General features: G+C 37.3%; 1 protein-coding gene across 5 annotated transcripts in view; it reads right to left on the minus strand.

The window, feature by feature from the left end:
* The window catches only part of GNB4 (G protein subunit beta 4), a 66,482-nt gene that overhangs the window by 15,766 nt on the left and 28,262 nt on the right, over positions 1-22,454 (minus strand). For all 5 annotated transcript variants that reach the window (XR_011429050.1, XM_023623337.2, XM_023623339.2 and 2 more), the window contains 7 exons: positions 18,485-18,583; positions 9,828-9,866; positions 9,009-9,115; positions 6,480-6,543; positions 5,142-5,304; positions 4,025-4,091; positions 3,715-3,916 (listed from right to left, as the gene is read on the minus strand). Coding sequence is in view for 4 of the 5 variants with exons in the window: in XM_023623337.2 (XP_023479105.1) it covers positions 3,715-3,916; positions 4,025-4,091; positions 5,142-5,304; positions 6,480-6,543; positions 9,009-9,115; positions 9,828-9,866; positions 18,485-18,541 (699 nt within the window). In the remaining variant the exon portion in view is untranslated. The remainder of the gene's footprint in view (positions 1-3,714; positions 3,917-4,024; positions 4,092-5,141; positions 5,305-6,479; positions 6,544-9,008; positions 9,116-9,827; positions 9,867-18,484; positions 18,584-22,454) is intronic.

A 22,454-nucleotide genomic window follows, 5' to 3' on the forward strand; every position in this document is an offset into this window, starting at 1 on the left:
GACCCACATATAAAATAGAGGAAGACTGGCATAGATGTTAGCTCAGGACTAATCTTTCTCAAGCAAAAAAAGAGGAAGATTGGCAATAGATGTCAGCTTGGGGCTAATCTTCCTCAGCAAAAAAAAAAAGAGTAAAATGTATGACAAAAGTGGCACAAAGGCTGAGAGGGGAGAAATAGAAGTAAACAGCTTAAAGGTTCTTATCTATATGTAAAGTGGTGTAATATCACTTGAAAGTATACTGCCACAAACTAAGGATGTATATTACAAACTCTACAGCAACCACTAAAAGTTATTGCTAATAAGCAAGAAATGAAATAAAAGGGATTCATAATTTAAAAAAAAATTAACTCAAAAGAAGGCAGAAAACAGGAAAAGAGAGCAAAGAATAGATGGGAAAAATAAAAAACAGCAAGATGGTGGATGTAAATCTAATCTTGTCAACACAATAATCACATAAAATGCAATTGCTGTAAACAGTAAAAGGCAGAAATCAGACTGAAAGAAAGCAAGGCCCCACTGCCACCTATAAGAAAGTCACTTTGAAGATAAAGACACAAATGGGAAAAGAAAAGCAAGGAACAGGATTTGCCCATGCTAACACAAATCGAAAGAAAGCTGGGGTAGTTCTATTAATATCAGAAAGAGATTTTAGAGCAAATAATATTACCAGGGATAAAAAAAAAATAAATTTCATAATGATAAAGGAACCAAGTCATCGAGAGGTCATAACAATTCTAAAGGTTTATGCTTTGAAATACATGAAGCAAAAACTAATAGACTGCAAGAAAAAATGAACAAATACACAATTAGAGACACCAACACCCCTCTCTCAATAATGAATAGAAAGAACAGACAAAAATCAGTAAGGATACATAAGACCCGAATAACACAATCAACGAAATCGTCCTAACTGAATGTATAACAACTCTCCACCCAACCACAGCAGAATACAGACTCTTCTCAAATGCATATGGAACACTGACCAAGACAGACCGTATTCTGGACCATAAAACAAGTCTCAAGAAATTTAGAAGGATTCAAATCATATAAATCCTACAAAGTATAGTCTTTGACCATAATGAAATTAACTTAAAATTTAAGAAAAATAAAGATATCTAGAAAATCTCCAAATATTTGGAAACTATAACATACTTCTAAATAGCTCATGGGTTAAAGAGACCAAAAGGAAAATTACAAAGAATTTTGAACTAAATGAAAATGAAAACACAACACATAAAAATTTGTGGAAGGTAGCTAAAAGCAGAGCTTAGGAGGAAATTTATAACTTTTAGTTCCAATATTAGAAAAGAAAAAAGTTTCAAATCAATGGTGTCAGCTTCTACCTTAAGAAACTAGAAATAGGAAAGGAAATGAAACTCAAGCAGCAGAGAATAATAAAGATCAGAGTGAAAATCAATGGAACAGAAAACAGAAAAAATAGAGAAAATCATCGGAACCAAAAGATGGTTCTTTGAGAAGACAAATAAAAGTGATTAACCTCTAGCCAAATCTATTAGTTTGCTAGGGCTCCCGTGATAAAGGACCACAAATTGAGTGACTCAAACAACAAAAACGTATTGTTTCACAGTTCTGGAGGCTAGAAGTCTGCGATCGTGGTGTCTGCAGGCTGGGAGGGAAGGGTCTGTGAGGCCCCTCTCCTTGGCTTGTAGATGAAGATTGTTTCCCTGTGTCTCTTCACATTGTTTTCTCTCTATGCTTGTCTGTCTCTAAATTTCCCCTTTTTCGAAGGACTCCAATCACATTGGATTAAGGGCCCCCAATCCAGTATGACTCAATGAACCACATCTGCAACAGCCCTATTTTCAAATGAGGTCACATTCTGACGTACTGGGGTTAGGATTTCAGTTTGGAGGCATACCATTCAACCCACAACACCAGACTAATCAGGAAAAAACTAAGAGCCAAATTACCAACATTATGAATGAGATATCCTACAGAAACCAAAAGAATAAGAAAGGAATATTATGAACAACTTTAAGCCAACAAATTTGACAAAACAGATGATATAGATCAATTCCTTGAAAGACACAACTTACCCAGAGCTCACGCAAGAAGAAACGGATAATCTAAATAGGTCTGTATTTAATAAGACATTAAGTTTGTAGTTAAATCTCTTCTCACAAAGAAAACTCCTTGTTCAGAGAGCTTTCACAGGCAAATTCAACCCAACATTTATGGAAGAAACAATATCAATTCTACACAAACTGTTCCAGAAAACTAAGGAGGAGAGAACGCTTCCCAATTCCTCCTATGAGGCCAGCACAATCTGATAACAAAATAAAAAAAAAAAAAATTTCAAAAAATGAAAAAGAGAACAGTAATTTTTAGGAACATGGATGTAAGCCTTCTTAACAAAATTTCAGCAAATCAAACCCACTAATATATAAAAAGGATTACGCATCATAACCAAGTGAGGTTTGTCCCAGAAATGCAGGGCTGGGTTAAGATTTGAAAATCAATCAATGTAAATTCACCATTGATCAGACAGAAAAAGAAAAACCATATGATCGTCTCAACGGTTCAAGAGAAAGCATTTGATAAACGTTGACATTCACTCCTGATAAAATCTTAGCAAATTAGGACTAGAAGAGGATATCGTCAACCTGACGAAGCTGGTAGGATGAGAGATGGAGAGGACTGGGTTTGCCTGCTCTAAAATTCTAACATTCTAACCAGCTTGGCCTAATAGGGTATGGGGGGTGACAAATGTCCTCTACAAAATCACATAAAAATGACTTTCAATATGAGCATGATAAATAAAAACCAATTTTCTCAAACAAAACATCTTCCTGCAAAATTAGAGTGTTTTATGCACATAATGTTCAGCAATTACAGAACTTTTGGAAATGTTAGACATATCCATACAGCCTGGCATCTGCTCTACATAGGACAATTCCCGAAGTCAAGCAGTATCCCATCTCCTCTTAACATCCCTCCCCCAAATTCTGACCACTTGATAGTCATCATTTTGATTGTTATTCAAAATGCCTTTTTAGCTTTACCCTAATTTATAAACACATATGACTGGTTCATCCTCCTGTACACTGAGTACTTATTATCTGGCTTAATCCATTTGTGGTTACCTGTTTGGGGTTTTTTAAAAACAGGAAATAGCTTATAAATAATTTATATCATTTACTGAGCATCCAATATGCAGTTTCCTTTAGTCTCCACACCATTCTTTGCTGTAGGTAGTATTACCCCTATTTTAAAACCGAGGAAGCTGAGGCTCACAGAAGTTAAGGAGCCGCCTGGTCTCAGCTGGTTCTCAGCAGAACTAAGATTCGATACCAGGTTTGGCTGAATTCAAAAGCTACACTCTCTACATTCAACAGTTGCCTTTGTCTTCCTGACTGTTTTCTCTTTGGGTTGTTCCCTGTGACCCCAGAGACATGGGACCTCGTTCTCCTCCAAATCACTGTTGTGGACACGCATGGCCTGTCTGTCTGCTCAAGGTGATCCATTCCTCGAAAGTTGGAAATAAAACTTATAGTTCACCTGCAAGTAAAGACCTTGGCCAACGGATTAAAACTTTTCCATTTTTTAAAATCAACCCTTATTACATGAGGATTCAACATTATAAGAGCACATTATAAGAATCCTTGAAGGCAATTTGTTGTTAAAATCATGCTGTGGCATTCAAAACTTTACGTGCACAGTAAGTTTTCCTTAGAAATGCTATTCACTTACACTGACAGCATTAATATCCGACACGTGTCCAGTGAAAGACTGTCTACACATTCCATCTCGAATATCCCATAACTTGGAAGAGGCGTCACAAGCACCAGAAACAAAAGTCCTCATGTCGGGACTCAGGGAAAGACTCATCACATCTCCAGAATGCCCAGTGAACATGGTGGTCTGCTGGGCAGTTTCGATGTCCCATAAAGCACTACAATCAAAAGTACATAAAAATCATTAATGACTAGTATCTCTTCTTACGTTAGTTCCTACGCCCACCCTCATCCCCAAAATTAGTGTTCTTCTGGGGTAAACTTACCAAGTTGTATCTCCTGAACTTGTAACAATTTGGCTGTCATCTAAAAAACGGCAGCAGGACAAGTAGCCTACAGCACAGAGAGTGACAAATTTTAGGTTCTCATTGACTGAATAACTCTATCACATGAAACATATATTTCATATATATATATATATACACACACTATAAATATATATAATACATATTTTTAAAATATAATACCTGGACAAGTGTGTTAGTAAACTCTATAGTTCTACTTTTAATTACTTCAAACTCTATGCTGTCTGCAGCTAAATTTTATGAATAATAAACTCTCCCTTAGGTATCTACTAGGTCAATGATACCGTGTTGGGCACTCAAAGTTACAAAGGAGTAAGACGCAGTCTCTTCCATCTACTACAATTACCTGAGAGAGACACTCCTTTATGCAAGTATCTATAATCTATGGCAGAAGGGGGTAAGTACCTTGGAGAAATACTTTAAAAGTACTGTGAGAAATCAGAAGAACAAATTCAGTGAAGCCTTCATGAAAAAGGTGGCATCTGACTATGGTTGGAAATATGGAAATGGAAGGAAAATGCCATTATAGAGATTTTTGTAAAAGGCACGGTCAAATAGTACTGCCAAGGATTCAAAGAGGCAGAGAGGCAGAAACCTGAAAATAAAGTCCTAATTAACACCGCTAACCAAATATTATCCTATTGACCCACGGTGCGCACACTGGCAAAGAGAGCAGTGCACTATCACAAAGGGAAAATACTTCATAAAGGCATCTTAATACATACTTTCAATTACATAGTATAGCAGATGCCAAAATCCCATAATCGTTACATGGTTACAGAGTATATAGAAAATTCTATTTGCTTTCTTTTTGTATTTTTCATTACCATTTGAATTTTTTGCAATAAATTTGTCATCTTTGCAAAAATAATATTTTCTAAACAAAAACAGAATTATAGTCATTATTTATATAATTATAAAAAGTTAATGTTTCCCTGATTCATAGTCATTTCTACTCTCACTTGGTTAACACTCATCCATTTGCCAGCTGAGCACAATTCGTCACTCGTTCTCCTTGATCAGCTCATTCTTCAGAAGTCAGGTTTGGTGGGAAAGCATAGTATTTAGTGAGGCTCACCTGTGTGACCTGGTAACTCTCGGCTCACTCTCACATTTCCCTCTCTGGTTTTTAAGTTATATATGGAGCAGATGTTGTCCAGCCCTCCGCAAGCAACGTAATTGCCAGAGGGAGCATAGGCACAGGTCATCACCCAGGAGGATCGCAAAGGAATAGCATGCATCTGTAAACAAATACAATGCACAAAACTATTACTAAGGAAAGGTTACAAAAACAGTCACTAAGTTTTCAAATCTATTTACAATGAAGCAAATATTACTAAAAAGCAAATGCATCTAAGAAAACAAGCCAAATAAAATAAAGAATGTAATGGTTTGAGAAAGTGAACAATGAAAAAAAAATACTAATGCACACTAAAATGTCTATTATTTTTTCTGTATTATTATCAAATCATTTGGATTTAAAGTGCTCTCTTCAGAAATTATTCTTTTAAGAGAAGCAAGGACACAGGACGTTTCAATGCTGATATAGGCATTCGAAATATTAAGTGGAAAATGTTAAAGATAAAGAATTTAGGGGCTGGCCTGGTGGCACAGCAGTTAAGTTCACATGCTCTGCTTTGGCAGCCCTGGGTTTGCTGGTTCAGATCCCAGGTGCAGACCTATGGACTACTTGTCAAGCCATGCTGTGGCAGGTATCCCACATATAAAATAGAGGAAGATGGGAGTGGATGTTAGCTCAGGGCCAATCTTCCTCAGCAAAAAGAGGAGGATTGGTGGTATATGTTAGCTCAGGGCTAATCTTCCTCAAAAAAAAAAAAAAAGAATTTAGTAAAATTCTGTTTTTGTAGTAGCACTCAAAAGAGGAATTTCCTCCAACATAACACTGAACAATACAAGCACTAGAGTCAATTAAATCAGTTTCTCCATGGAGAGAGAGCACCTCCTTCTACTAACAGGGCACATACTCTGAGTTCAAATTCAAACAATGGTAACAGTTTGCACTGATCTACTCACACCACTGTCAGGTGCCTTGTTACCCCACAGTGATCATCTGCAGGTCAGGTGGCAAAACTTAAGGTGTATGTGAATAGCGAGGCTAAAAGGTCCATGGAGAGAATCAACACACTGCGTGATGACTACTGTGCTCTCACTTAATCTAAAATGCTACTTCTAAAATGCAAATTTTTTTTTGTTTTAGGAAAATATAGTGGAAAGACACACGCTTAATGCCAATTAATACAGACCAACTGTGATATTACAAATCTGTCTCAGCTAGCTTTAAAATCTCAACCAGGCTTAAGTTATTGCTCACTTCATAAACTAACAGAGCTGAGGGAAAGAATTGGACAGCAAACCAAATAAAAGGTTATTGAAGAGAATGATTAAGAAATTCTACCTTATTTGTTGTATAGCTATCCCAAATAATTAATTTTCCATCTTGGGAAGCACTGACTAGTAGCCTGGAGGAACAAACACAAAAGTAATTTGACACTTGGAGAAAAAAAGTAGTACAAATTAGTTATGCATTCATTAACGTACAACAGTTCAGAAAGAAAAAGAAAATCTAATTAAAAACTTGATACCAGAAAATACTCTCCCAACTTTAAAAAAATTTATTCTGCATGCCAAAAATTTTCAACATAACATACAATTTAACAAAATTTCAGCATTTCACTAAAAATGTCTCTGGTTATGATTCAACTTTTTCATGGTGACAACATTCTAGTTCTTATTCAAGATTCTGGCAGATATTGGCTGACTGGTTTAGTATTCACTGACTTAAATTTAATGACAATAGAGTACATCTAAGCCTAACAACTATATTTTATTCAACCTAAAAATATCAATTGAGAGCTGTGAATGCAAGGCAGTGTTACATGTACAATGCAGGATGTACTGCCTGCCCTTGAGGCCTCGGCCATCTGGTCGAGTTACTTACACATATTTTTAATAAATCAAGTAAGCGAAACTGTCAGAGGAGTGGTATAAAATAAATGCCATAGGAAAGTAAGAGGGACAGACAAGTAACGGTTGAGTTAATCCAGCAGTCTTGTAAAAGAGAACGCATCTTGAAAAATGGAATTTTTGAGAGCTAAAGATAGAGAAGTCTGTATTCTACGAGGATAAGTATGTTCAATGACAAAAGGTGGAAAAACACAGTGGGTGTTTCAGGCATTGTGAATTCTCCAGTCGTAGAGAGTTTGTGAGAAATGGGAAAAACAGTTGAGAAAAGTACACTGGGCTTAAAACACAGAAAGTTTTGTTTGCCAGGCTAAATATCAACTCTGGACTAAGTAATTATCAGTCACAGAATCTTTTGTTTTGGAATTTTATTTTTCACTATGGTATAAAATTCAAAAGATACAAAAGGATATACACCAAAAAAAACCACCTTCCTGCCCCATCACCCAGCCACCCAGCAGGCTCCCCTATGGGTGAGTAACATTATCAGGTCCTTATGTAGCAAGGGCTGTTTTTATGAAAGTGAAGATCTAACAGTAGGGTCTGGGATGGAACCTAAAGTAAATTCTTTAAAAATTAATTGGTATCATCAGCACTGAGTTGAGAAGAACGTTAAGTAAGGAGCTAATAATCAGAACGGGTAGGAAGACGGCGTGAGAAAGGTCCTTTGCTGCCACTTTTGTTCTTCTAGGAAGATTAACAGTCTTGAGAAAATTTTAAGGAAAGTAAGAACCACTAACATTGTTTCTAGCGATTGTAGTTTGAATTAAAAGTTTGCTGTATCAATGGGAAGATTATTTCTTATCTTAAGATAAAAATTCTTTTCCTTTGAGAAAAAGAATAAAACATTAGCCTTAGCTCGATGTCAGTTGTCAATTGTATAATTTTATTTATCCCCTCCTAACAGCCACGTGTTGTGTATTACAGTACTCAATTGTTCCATTTACATTGAGATGTGCTAGGCATTACCAAAAAGTAGGAACATTTTTAGTTTCTCCTGGAAGCAGAGAATAAATGTGCAACTTCTATTAAAAAATAATTTCGGGGCGGCCCCATAGCCAAGTGATTAAGTTCACACGCTCCCCTTCAGCGGCCCAGGGTTCAGATCCCGGGTGCAGACGTGGCACTACTCACTAGGCCACGCTAAGGCAGAGTCCCACATGCCACAACTTGACAGACCCACAACTAAAATATACAACTATGTACTGGGGGAATTTGGGGAGAAAAAAAGCAGGAAAAAAAAGAAATAATTTCTTAGTTGGGATTGTTGCTAATAAGATTAACCAAATCAAAGGAACAAGTCAATCACTATGACAGCAGGCTGACCCACTATTGCCAGATACTCTGGGAGAAGCACCAGATGGTACCGTACCCTATGAACAAAGTAAATCGTGATGACCAACCATGCAACTGCAAGCCACATGGCAGCCGTGTGTGTGTGTGTGTGTGTGTGTGTGTGTGTGTGTGTGTACTCATGCCTACACACACTTAATAATGTTGGGTTAGGGGAATAAAAGATGTATTCAATGAAAATGTCTTTGTTTTATGTAATTCCATCCTTTGTGAATTTAGATCACAATTATAGCACTATCCAGTATCTTGTACACAGCAATATTTAACAAATATTTGCTTATTAACTGAAATTTCAAGGTTAATATCCAATTAAACTGTTTTTGGCAATTTAAAAAAAAAGCATAATACCCCACTGCAAAGAAAAAAAATTCTAAACAGTTTTCCTGGATCACTTTGATAAAGGGTATTTTTGAGAGGTAAATTTATTTCCCATATTAAAGGTTTTTTTTAAAGTGGCAATGGAGATTTTTAGTGAAAGCAAAGTGTTCAAATTGAATGCATTTTCTGCAAACACTTCATAAATACAGTTTCTTTTTATAAAGAGAAAACACAAATGATGATTCTTAATGAAAATAATTCTGCTGATAGTTTGAAAATGGCAGGTACAAACCTTGAATCATATCCCCAGTGCATAGCGTAGATTTTGGCTAGGTGACCCCTCAGCGTACGTCTCGTTCGCATTTGTATTCGACCCACGGAATCCATATTTGATGTGATCTTTAGAAAGCAACAGGAATGTTACTCTTTACCTCGTGCATAGCTCAGAAAATAATGTAAGTTAGCAACAATAGGCAAAAAAGCAGGTGTAAAACAAATTTATAATGACTGAAAGTAATATAAATAATTCCACAGAGTTATTATAGGATCAATATATTGTTCAAGAAAAAGTATGATTAATTTTAAATGATCCTATTTGGATCCCTTCCAGTGAGAATATCTTCTGTAGACCAGGAACTAAAAAGAACAGACACACCTCTCAACTTTAGCAAAAACCTAGCCACTAATTAAAATCTAATAGTAGATGATGAAAGGGTAAAACATTTGTAATTTTAACTGTGTTATAAGAAAGCCAGTTTTATATTTGTACAGCACATATTTCCTTAATAGAAATGACTAATATTAAACTAATGAAACCTTCATAAGAGTTTATATCAGAAAAATAAAAGCTTAATCAGGACATATCAAAAAGAATCAGAAGCTACCCAAAAAGAAACATATACTGTATGAATCTACATATTTTTACAGTGTTTATTTTTCCAGACTTCTATTTTAACAAGTATGCTTTAAAAAGCAGTTGTAGAGCATCAAATTACAAAGTGTTTTTAAATAGAGGCCTTTTTTCAACTGAATACTAATAAAAAGAATCTGAACCAGTTTCAAGCTGTTTCACATGAATTACTAAAATGAATTAAAGAAAAAAGAAATTTACCTGAATAAGCGTTGCATCATTACATGCTTTCCTGGCATCCTGAAGTAAAGAAAGATGATTATAATACAATTAGACATGGAAACCTCTAGATATGATCAAATATAATATTTGTATTGAAAATGTAGATTTGCAAATATACTTTTCACTGTACCACATACTCTTTTATTTATTTTGTGTGTGTGAAGATTGGCCCTAAGCTAACATCTGTTGCCAATCTTCCTCCTTTTGCTTGAGGAAGATTGTCTCTGAGCTAACATCCGTGCCAATCTTCCTTTATTTTATGTGGGATGCCACCACAGTGTGGTTTGAGCAGTAGCAGGTCCGCGCCCAGGATTCAAACCTGTGAACCTCAGGCCACTGAAGCAGAGTGTGCGAACTTAACCACAACGCGACTGGGCCAGCCCCCAACAAACTCTTTTATTTTAAAAAATTTGTGAGATAAGATTCACATAACATAAAATTAACCATTTTAATCATTTTAATGTGCATAATTCAGTGATTAGCATATTCACAATGTTGTGCAATCATCACCACTATCTAATTCTAGAACATTTGCAACGCCCCCAAAAAAGAAACCCCATACCTTCCAAATGCCTCTTCTTCTGTTCCCTGGCAATCACTAATTTACTTTCTATTTCTATGAATTTGCCTATTCTGGACAGTTCATATAAACAGGATCATAAAATATACGACCTTTGTGTCTGGCTTCTTTCACTTAGCACAATGTTTTCGAGGTTCATCCATGTTGTGGCATGTACCAGTATTTCATCTTTTTTTATGGCCAATATTTCATTGAATGAATATACCCCATTTTGTTTATTCATTCATCAATTGATGGACATTTATTTCCACATTTTGGCCTTTATGAATCATGATGCTGTGAATATTCACATACAAGTTTTTGTGTACACGTGTTTTCAATTCTCCGGGGTATATACCTAGGAGTGGAATTGGTAGGTGATGTAGTAACTCTATGTTTAACTTTTTAAAAAGCTGTCAAATTGTTTTTCACAGCAGCCACACCATTTTACATTCCCACCAGCAATGTATGAGCTTTCCAATTTCTCCACATCCTCACCAACACTGCTATTTTCATTTTTTTGTTTTTAATTATTATAGCCATCTTAGTGGGTGAAAAGAGGTATCTCACAGTGGTTTTGATCTGCATTGCCCTAGTGATTAGTGATATTGAACTTTTCATGTACTTTTTGGCCATTTGTATATCTTCTTCGGAGAAATGTTTATTCAAATCCTTCTCCAATTTTTAAATTGGATTCTTTCTCATTGTTGAGTTGTACAAGTTTTTTTAATTATATTTTGGATACTAGACCCTTATCAGATGCGTGATTTGCAAATATTTTCTCTCATTCTGTAGATTACCTTTCCATTTTCTTTATGGCATCATTTGACATGTAAGTTTTTAATTTTGATGAAATCCAATTCTTTTTTTCTTTTGTTGCTTATGTTTTAGTGTCATAATTTAACTGCTGCCTAATCCAAGGCCACAAAGATTAACAACTATGTTTACTTCTAAGAATTTTATACTTGAAGCTGCCCCATTTTGAGTTAATTTTTGTATATGGTGTGAGGCAGGAGTCCAAACTCATTCTTCTGCATGTGGATATCCAGTTGTTCCAGCATCATTTGTTGAAAAGACTGTTCTTTGTCCATTGAGTGGTCTTGCTACCCTTGTTGAAAATCAGGTGACCACAGATATACGGCTTTATTTATGAACTCTCAATTCTATTCCATTATACGAATATACCTTTGGTTTATGATTTAAAGTTCTTTTTAAAAAACTGTATCCCCTGAGTAAAAATGAACTAGGTTGATGTAATAAGCCCATAGTATTCAGTTATATTTGTTACTAAGCTTCAGAAGAAAGCAAGAGTTCTGAGTTCCCTTCTGTTTGTTCTGGCATCCAGAAGTTGAGGGGAAAAGAACATTTTCAGTATACTTCAGTCATCTCAGAAACATTTAAAAAACGCATAAGACTCCTTCAAATGCTTTGCAAATACACTGTATACAGACACTATTATAAATAAAATATTTTTGATCCAATATGAGAAAAAGATATGCTATCTCAGGAAAATAAAGTTTTATCTAACAGGTAACAATTTATACTGAGTGGCATCCATATTTTTATATTGACAGCAAATTCCCCTCATGAAAGCAGGCGTTTATGCCTAAGCATTATAGAGAAACCTTTCAAAGAGACCTCAAATTTTTATACAAACTGACTATCAAAAGGAAGCTAGTGAAACAGAAATGAATATAACAAAATAATTAAAGGTAAGCAGAGAACATATTTAATAAGCAACAAAATGTTTAAAACCAAGTTAACAAATTTAGAGGACTCATACATATGGGAAAATCAGAATAGCAAAGAATTCTTCCTACTAGACTTAAAATAGCTTTTTGTCCCCTCAAAGGTTAGGGTGGTCTCCTCTTCAGCTTTGTTTTCTCCCTACTGCACTTAGCATACTCCTGTGCAAAGAGGAGGCACACAATATTTGTCAGACAAATGTCACAAATGGACAACCTGTTCCGGTCAGCCAGGGAGAAATGCGCGCCTCTGCCTGCAGCAAAGACTGGATGGAATACAGGATCTTTTTGGCTGCCCTTTCAACCTATTTATAAACAGAATATTTTTGTGTAAGGGTGTTCATAAGTAGTTGCACAAACATATGATTTGATCCTCTCATTCTTAGTCAAATTGTGGGTTTAGAAACCTCATTTGGCAAGGAATAATTTAGCCCAGTTTCCTACAATGAAAAGAATCTCCAGAAATGACAGTGATGGCCTGAGCTGTGTTCCAAAAATGGTGGCGTTGAAGACTAAATTCTAAAAAAAGATTCTCCGATTTTAAGCTTTATGAAAATGAAATACCATTGTTTAGGTCATCTTTCTTGATTCAGTCATTTGATAAAACATCTGATGAACACTATGTGTCGGGCACTATTCTAGGCACCATGGATATAGCAGTGGACCAACAAAAAATTCCTGCCCTCATAGGGCTTACTTTAATATTAATAATATAATTTTTAAATACAAGTGGAAATTAATGAACTATTGTGCAAATCAGTAGTAAAAATTAAAACATGTTGGAATATAAGAATTCCACAAATATCTTAGCAGCAGTTACTGACAAATTTACAACATGCAATGATTCTATTCACATTGAGAACTTCTTACTCTTATGAATACTGTTATCTATTATAAAACTGAAGATAAATGAATGAGTCCCAATTAAAGGCTGAATTCCATATTGTCCACCACAAGAAATACAAGATCTGATAGTAACATCTTTGTGAAAAAGAAAAATGACATTTCTCAGTCCAAATCCAACAAGTAACAATTACAAAAAATCTATGTTTTCGCTATTTCTGTTTTTTGAATTCAAAATAAACCATATATTGCACCAAATAGCACATATTTCTATTATGTCACATGTTTATACCACAGTTAGGTAAATATATAGCTAGATTATGTTTCTGGAAATGAGAGAGAAGGAAAGGAAAGAAGTAGGGAGGGTCTTTAAATATAGCATGACATGATTACACCGAGAAAAAAAAATCCATGGTATTTTACACACATGTGGTAACTTGAAACCATGGGAGATGATTCAGTGAGCACCTGGGCCCATGACATCGTGCTTGGGATGCTGGTGAGATATGAAGATGATTAAGACATAGAATTTTCCATCCAAGTACAAGAACAGAGGCAAATGTGCACATACAGGCTGTGGTCACCCTGTAACACAAGTCCAAAGTCTGTTATGAGTAAGGAACTGCCACTTACTGGGTTGGGCTAATTCTTTTACACCTCATTTCAGTTAATCCTCTCCACAAATCTATATAGTAGACACTGGTATTCTCACTTTAGAGCAAAGATATTGAGCATCAAAAAAATTTAAAAACTTGCCCATGGCCACAAAACAATTAAAAGGTGGAGTCCATGCACCTTCCACCATGCCACTCTGCCTTCCAATAAAAGAAAGAGAATAAATCCAAGTGGAGGACTCTGGTGAGGCTTTTCAGAGGACTGGGTCTCAGTGAACAGGAGTCCCAGGAACAAAATTGGAACAGAGGCAGTCTAACTCCAGGCAAGGGAAACAATCTGAAAAAAGGCAATGAAGTAGGAAAGAGCAACGAACGTTCAGGGAATGGCAACCAGACTCAGACTCACAGGCTGCAGAGCAGGATGTCAGCAAACACAGCTGGGAGGCGGTTGCCGCAGTGGTGCTAGAGCACAGGCTCTACACACAAAATATGCCTAGTCTGACTCCTGGGTCTACCACTTAGTACTTATGTTAGCTTGGCAAGTTATTACTCTCACTGAGGCTCAGGTTCCTGAACTATAAAATAAGTAACACCATCTACTTCACAGGGTTGCAATGAGGATTAAATGAGATGGGCATGTGACCGTGTGCTTGGTCAACCATTCCAGACAAGGACACTGCAAAGAAAGAAAATTACAGGGCAATATCCCTGATGAACATAGATGGAAAAATCCTCAACAAAATGTCAGCAAGCCAAATTCAACAACACATTAAAAGGATCATATACCCTGATCAAGTAGGATTTATTCCATGGAATGCAAGGATGGTTGAACATTTGCAAATCAATCAAGATGACACACCACATTAGTAAAATGAAAGACAGAGGCCGGCCCTGTGGCTGAGTGATTAAGTTCATGTGCTCTGCTTTGTTGCCCAGGGTTTTGCTGGTTCAGATCCTGGGCACAGACCTAGCACCACTCCTCTAGCCATGCTGAGGCGGCGTCCCACAAAGCAGAACTAGAAGGACCTACAGCTAGAATATACAACTATGTACTGGGGGGCTTTGGGGAGAAGAAGAAGAAAAAAACAGATTGGCGACAGATGTTAGCTCAGGGCCGATCTTTTTAAAAAAATGAAGATAAAAATCATATGATCATCTTGACAAATGCAGAAAAAGGATCTGACAAAATTCAACATCCATTTATGATAAAAACTCTCAACAAAGTGGGTATATGAGGAACGTACCTCATCATAATAAAGGCCACACGTTACAAGCCCACAGCTAACATCACACTCAATGGTGAAAAGTTGAAAGCTTTTCCTCCAAGATCAAGAACAAGACAAGGATGCCCACTCTCACCATTTTGATTCAACATAGTATTGGAAGCCCTAGCCAGAGCAATTAGGCAAGAAAAATAAATAAAAGACATCTAGGGGCCGGCCTGGTGGCACAGCGCTTAAGTTTGCACATTCCGTTTTGGCAGCCTGGGGTTCACTGGTTCGGATCCTGGGTGCAGACATGGCACTGCTTGGCAAGCCATGCTGTGGCAGGCGTCCCACATATAAAGTAGAGGAAGATTGGCACGGATGTTAGCTCAGAGCCAGTCTTCCTCAGCAAAAAGAGGAGGATTGGCAGCAGATGTTAGCTCAGGGCTAATCTTCCTCAAAAAATAAATAAATAAATAAAAGGCATCTAAATTAGAAAGGAAGGAATAAAACTATCACTATTTGCAGAGGACATGATATTATATATATAGAAAACCCCAAAGACTCCACTGTTAGAACTAATAAATGAATTCAGTAAAGTTCCAGGATACAAAATCAACATATAGAAATCTGTTGTGTTTCTATATACTAATAAAGAACTATGAGAAAGAGAAATTAAGAAAACAATCCCATTTACAATTCCATCAAAAAGAATAAAACACCTAGGAAAAAATTTAACCAAGTAGGTGAAAGACCTGTATGCTGAAAACTATATGACATTGATGAAAGAAATTGAAGATGACACAAATAAATGGAAAGATATTCCATGTTCATGGTTTGGAAGACTTACTATTGTCTAAATATCCATAGTGCTCAAAGCAATCTACAGATTCAATGCAATCGCTATCAAAATTCCAATGGCATTTTTCACAGAAATAGAGAAATCCTAAAATTTCTAAGGAATCACAAAAGACCCTAAATAGTCAAGGCAACCTTGAGAGAAGAAGAAAGCTGGAGGCATCATGCTCTCTGATTTCAAACTATATTACAAAGCTATAGTATTCAAAACAGTATGGCATTGGCATAAAAACAGACACATAGATCAATGGAACAGAACAGAGAGCCAAGAAATAAACCCATGCACATATGGTCAATTAACCTACAACAAAGAAGCCAAGAATACACAATGGGGAAAGGACAGTATCTTCAACTAACAGTGTTGGGAAAACTGGACAGCCACAAGCAAAAGAATGAAACTGGACCACTATCTTAACACCATACACAAAAATTAACTCAAAATGCATTAGGGACTTGAATATAAGACCTGAAACCATAAAATTCCTGCAAGAAAATATAGGTGGTAAGCTCCTTGATATTGGTCTTGGTGATGGTATTTTGGATTTGACACCAAAAGCAAAGACAAGAAAAGCAAAAATAAATAAGTGGGAACTACATCAAACTAAAAAGCTTCTGTACAGCAAAGGAAAACATCAACAAAATGAGAAGGCAACCTGCTGAATGGGACAGAATATTTGCAAATCACATATTTGATAAAGGGTTAATGTCAAAAATATATAAAGAACTCATACAACTCAAAAGCAGAAAAACAAACAATTCAATTAAAAAACGGGCAGAGGATCCGAATAGACATTTTTCCAAACACACAGAGATAGACAACAGGTACACGAAAAGATGCTCAACATCACTAATCATCAGAGAAATGCAAATCAAAACCACACTGAGATATCACCTCACCCCTGTTAGAATGGCTGTTATCAAAAAGAAGAGAGATAAGTGTTGGGAGGATATGGAGAAAGAGAACCCTTGTGCACTGTTGGGAGGAATGAAATTGGTGCAGCCACTACGGAGAACATTACAGAGCTTCCTCAAAAAATTAAAAATAGAACTACTATGTGATCTAGCAATTCCACTTCTGGATATTTATGTGAAAAAAACAAAAATGCTAACTTGAAAAGACATCAGCACCCTCATATTCATGGAGCATTATTTACAATAGTCAAGATATGGAAATAATCTAAGTGCCCATTAACAGATGAATGGACAAAGAAAATGTGGTATACACATATATATACATTGAAATATTATTCAGCTGTAAGTAAGAATGAAATCTTGCCATTTTGCAAAAACATGGATGGACCTTGAGGACATTGTGCTAAGTGAAATAAGTCAGACAGAGAAAGCCAAATACCATATGATCTCACTTATGTGTGGAATCTACAAAGAAACAGCAAGCTCACAGATATACAGAACAAATCAAACAAACAAAGAAAAATGAAATGGGCATGTGACCACGTGCTTGGCCAATCAGTCAGTCCTGCTCAGCATCTGGAACAAGTGACACAAAGTAGAGATGGTGGAGAAGCCATTCTGGTGGTGGCAGTGACCTCTAACTCAGAGATTAGCTATGAAGCCTTCTCTGATGATCCCAGGCAAAATAAATCCTTCCTTTGTTTTGACAGCTTTGTTCAGACACCTAAGGTATCAACTGACAGTTCTTATTCACATCTAAATCATTAACTTCCTTGAATTTCTGGCCATAAGACTGGTTATGATTTCAATCCGCCCAGAATCAACATTTTTCTGGGGAATTTTCTTCACCTCGTTTTTCCTGCTCCTCTCCTCTCTTTTCTTGCAATATCCTTGTGTAGATCCTATGCTTGTTCCTTTTTTCTCATTCTTCACTTTTAAATTAGATGAGTTCTTCCGAAAAAGCTACTGCAAGAGGTTCATACTGGGGAGGGCCAGAGCAGTGTTCCAAGTTATTAGGGATTCTCCCTGCTTCGTGCTGAAGTTCTTCATTTATATAAGTTGTTTTAGTCCTTACTTTTCCCTGCGAAATGAAGCAGGCAGTGCCAGGCACACGAAACTCAGTCTCCTTCCTTCAAGCTGCTCACCAAGAGGCTTCCTAAAAGATGCTATGTCTATATCCTTTCATTTGCATCTCTGCCTTCCTTGGGATGTTCTTCAATCCAAGGAAGCATCGTTTTCACTGTTCCAAAGAAAGCATTCTTGCTGTTGTCCCTGAGGGAGTGTGACCTACTCTGTTTGAGACTTAAAGCTGCAGAAACCCTCTCTCAAGCCTTCCCACACCCTGCTGCATCGCTCCAGTTGACAGCTCTTCCCCACCCTACAATGGTTTGACGTTCTAAGTGTCTTTCACCTTTGTTAAAGACGGAGCTTGTACTTATTTCTTATGCTCTTTACTGTTTTGAGCTGATTTCCAAGAGTAAAAGATGACAGATGTCGTCATTATGCCACTAATAATTTTTAATGTTTTTCTACGGTCTAATGTTTTCAACATTAATATTTTTCTAGGATATCACAAAGTGATACTATCTGCCTCATCATATTGCACCAAAAATCAAACTACGATCCAGGCGTGTGAATAAGAAGAGAATTATGTTTGTCTTTTAGCAGGGATTACATATATTAACTTCTTAGGGACACAGAGGTCATTAGTCCACACAGGTATTTATTAGCAATGATTTTTGGAGAGTTCTTTAGAGGCATGATAAAAAACAAACTGACCCATTTCTAACCTTATAAATTATTTACTATATGTAGACTGACAAACTAGTGAACAAATTTTGTTCATTGCTAGTACTACATAAAAGTGTTCAAATTTCAAAATGAAAAAGTTTGCTCTCACCTGGATCTGATTCCGCAGTTGTTCGGCTTCCTGCCTCAACTGTTCCAGTTCACTCATCTTTTAAATTTGTTTATCGCAGAAGTTAACAAATGAAAGCAACTATTAAAAAATAGAGAGAGAGAGAGAAAGATTCAGTTCTCCATTTATATATTAATCATTAATCTACTTTAAAAATACTGACATACAACTTCTTTCTGGTCCTTCTGAAACTCAAATGAAATAGTCAATTATTACTAGAACTTAAAATTTCTTAGTAAATATAGATCTAGATTATTTGCTGAAGGATTTTATGGAGGAATATGATCAGAGGATGGAAGAGAAATCTCGAGTTGTCGTATTCAAGACTAAACTATAGAGAATTAGTACTAGAATGGGGTCCGGTGAGAAATACAACAGTTCAGAGGGCACCAATAGACATCCCCACTTAGATGTCTAATAGGCACCTCAAACAATACTTCAAAATTGAGCTCCAGCCCAGCCCCAGGTCTTCCCCATCTCAGTAAATGGCAATTCCATTCTTCCAATTGTTTAAGCCAAAAACCTAGTCATCCTTAACTTCTCCATTTCTTTCACACCCTACATCCAATCCATCAGCAAAGCATGTCAGTTATTCCTTCAAAAAAAGATCCAGGATTTGACCAACTCTGATTATGTCTACTTTGACTCCCTTGGTCCAAGCCACCGTCATCTCTCACCTAGTCTCCTTTCTACTGCCCTTGACCACTCTCCAGTCTATTCTAAATAGAGGAGCTAGTGATCCTTTTAAAACACAAGTTGCTCTTCTGCTTTAAATCCTACAATGGTTTTCCAGCCCACTCAGAGGAAAGCCGAACTCTTTATCTTGACCTAAAGGGCCCTACACAATCTCTTATACAACCCACTCCCCACCCACCCCCGCGACCTCCTCATCCATCACTCTCTCTCACTCTCTCTGCTCCAACCACTCAAAAGCTTTCTTAATGTTCCTTGAACACAGTAAGTAGACTCCAGCCTCAGTGTTGTAGGGGAGGAAGACAAATCCTCTACCCTCTGGGTCCTTCTCGCTGGGCTACGAATTAAATTCACATGAGACAGAATAACAGGAGAAAATCAAACAAAGCTTTATAACATGTATACATGGGAGACACTCAGGAAACCTGAGCAACTTGCCAAAATGGCAGAGGTTCTCATCTTAAATATCATCTTCAGCTAACGACAAAGGAGGATGTTGGGGGTGGGTAGAGTCAGTTATGGGAGATTACCAGAAAAGTACAGTAAACAAGAGTCAGGTTATTATGCAGATTTAAGTCCTTGCCTTCCACACTGATAAGACTTTCTAGAGATAAGGTCATCCCCCCTTCTTCCTGGTACAGAGAGGGAGACACCTTTATAGATGGAGATTTCCCTTACGAATGTGAATGTCTCTTACAAAGGGTAACTTCTACTTTTCAGAGCTTCTCCCAAGTCTGCAGTTTTTAAAAGTAACCAGTACAAAATAATCCTCATGCCAAAGAGACACATTTTGGGGTGGCCAATTCTGATCCCCTACCCACCCCCGGCCCCGTGTCTTTACATTTGCTCTTTCCTCTTCCTGAAACACTCTTACCCTTGATATTTTTATTGCTTGTTCCCTTACTTCTGCTCAAAAGGTACCTCCTCAGAGGCACCTTTGCTGATAGCACATATGCACCCACCTAGGCCCCCTTACCCTGTGTCTCTGTCAGGTCCCTATCAGACTCAACACTATCTAGCGTGTATTTGCTTATTTGTTGTCTGTTTCCTCCTAGTAGCATGTAAGCTCCTTAAGGCAGGAATGTTGTTTGCTTTATTCTTTGCTATATTCCTACCTAGCACCTAAGATACTTTTCTTCTCCAGTAAATAAACTAACCTGAAATAGCTTAAGAAATAAAGGAAAATTTGTTCTAAGGATTTAGGATGGATCACAGAACCAAAAGGCAGGAATATTACCACCTCAGGAAGAGACCAGAGGCTGAAAACTGGTAGGATTCTTTCTCTACCTGTCCTGTTCTTCTCTTCATATCTTTGTTTTTCCTCTTTCTACAGAACAATGTTCTCTGCTTCTCTAAGCACAAGACTCAGTTTATTTCTCCTCAGGTCAAGATTAGAGCTCAAGATGACTATCTCAACTCCAAATTCCCAGAAGAGAGAATTTGTTTCTGGAATCTATCCTTCATTCACTTCAACTATAGTACAAATATCTGTTTATTCTTTCAGGATTAACTTAAAATTTATTTTGTCAAGTTAAAAAATAAATCCATTGAGGGTCCAGTCCCATGGCTGAGTGCTTAAAATTCTGCATGCTCCGCTTCAGCAGCTTGGGGTTTGCGGGTTCAGATCCCGGGTGTGGATCTACTCCACTCATCAGCCACGCTGTGGAGGCATCCCACATACAAAGTAGAGGAAGACTGGCATGGATGTTTGCCCTTGCTGGACCATACCCAAGATATCCTTGCCCCCAAATCCTAGAAACTCTGATTGATTTTGATGCCTCTTCATTTTCAGGGTTCTAAAAAATCCTAGGCAAGCAGGAACTGGTCTAAGACTTTCCTATTGAGCTGTTAATGTACTAAAAGGCAGCATCAAGGTGCCCTAAAGGGCCTCAGAAATTTTAAGGCATTCAAAACCACCTCTTGCCTCCCCTCTTTTGTCTTTCCACCCCCAAAGCCACCCACATACAAGTGACCCACTAAAGAAGAGCTTTCTAGCAAGAGTTCCTCAGGAGAGACTATGATCTATAGCAAATGAAGGAGATTTTCCAGCCCGGTTGCCCAAAAGGATGGAGGTACTATGAGTAAAAATGGCAAGCAAAGAGAAAGCAGTTCCCTCATTACCACCACTCTGTGGATGGCGAACTGTTGGGAGAAGCCATGGGCCCTGAGCGTTCCTGCACATTTTTGTTGAGTGTGCCTAGAATACAAGGCCCTAGTCACTTTTACCTGAGCCATTTTTCAGGGCTGTATTTGGAGTAAGCAACCTTGAGGGATAAGACAATGTCTCCCCTCCAAGACAAAGAGCAGAATGGCTTCCACTTACTATAAAAATGCTAAGTTCCCCAAGCTCAGTGTTTCTGGGCTGTGACACAAACTCAGTGCATGTGCAGCATCCATCCAGACCCACCTGAATCACCCCCATGGGAAGTGAGGAGCATGAGGAATCAACACAAACTAACATAAGGCCATGCTACTTGCTGGCTGTGCTGGAAGTAATAAAGTACTTGGTCTCTGACCAAGGAGTCTCATGTTTTCTGCCAGCATCCATGAAACGGTAACAGACTAATTCATTGGCTTGTAAGTAGGTAAAATCCTAGACTCTTCACAGTCATTCACAAGGAAAAGGTTCATAAGATGAGGAGTCCAGTGTGGAATATACTGAGTTTGTGGCACTTCCTTTTTTTTAATTGAGATAATATTGTATAAGTTATCATGTAAGTTAAGTTTGTACAATGTATTGATTTGACATATTTATACATTGCAATATGATTACCACTGAGGGAGGAGTCAGCTAACACCTCAAACACATCACACAATTACCATTTCTTTTTTGTGGAGAGAGCATTTAAGATCCAGTCTCTTCACAACTCTGAAGTATATAATACAGCGTGGTTGACTATAATCACTATTCTGTGCATTAGATGTCCAGAACTTGAATAAGTTGCAAGGTGTACTTCCCTTCTTATACAGATTAGATTCCAGGTCCAGCACTTCAACAACAATTTTGCCAGCACCCTAGTTTCCCTACCCTTCTATTTTGTCACATGTGACGGACAAAAATCACAACCTTGGATGAAGCCAACTACCTACTTTCTTTCGGCCAGCACTCAAGCAACCAAACATTGATGGAAAAAGTCAAACAACAGGGTGTATTAGTGAAGCCGGTACCTGAGGGTTACTGTAAATATTCAGTAAGTACCTGCTCACCCTTCAACCTTTTCCCAACAGAGATACACATGAAAAGAAGTTAGTCTTGTTA

Source organism: Equus caballus, chromosome 19 (genome assembly GCF_041296265.1).
Source record: "Equus caballus isolate H_3958 breed thoroughbred chromosome 19, TB-T2T, whole genome shotgun sequence".
NCBI classification, from domain to species: domain Eukaryota; kingdom Metazoa; phylum Chordata; class Mammalia; order Perissodactyla; family Equidae; genus Equus; species Equus caballus.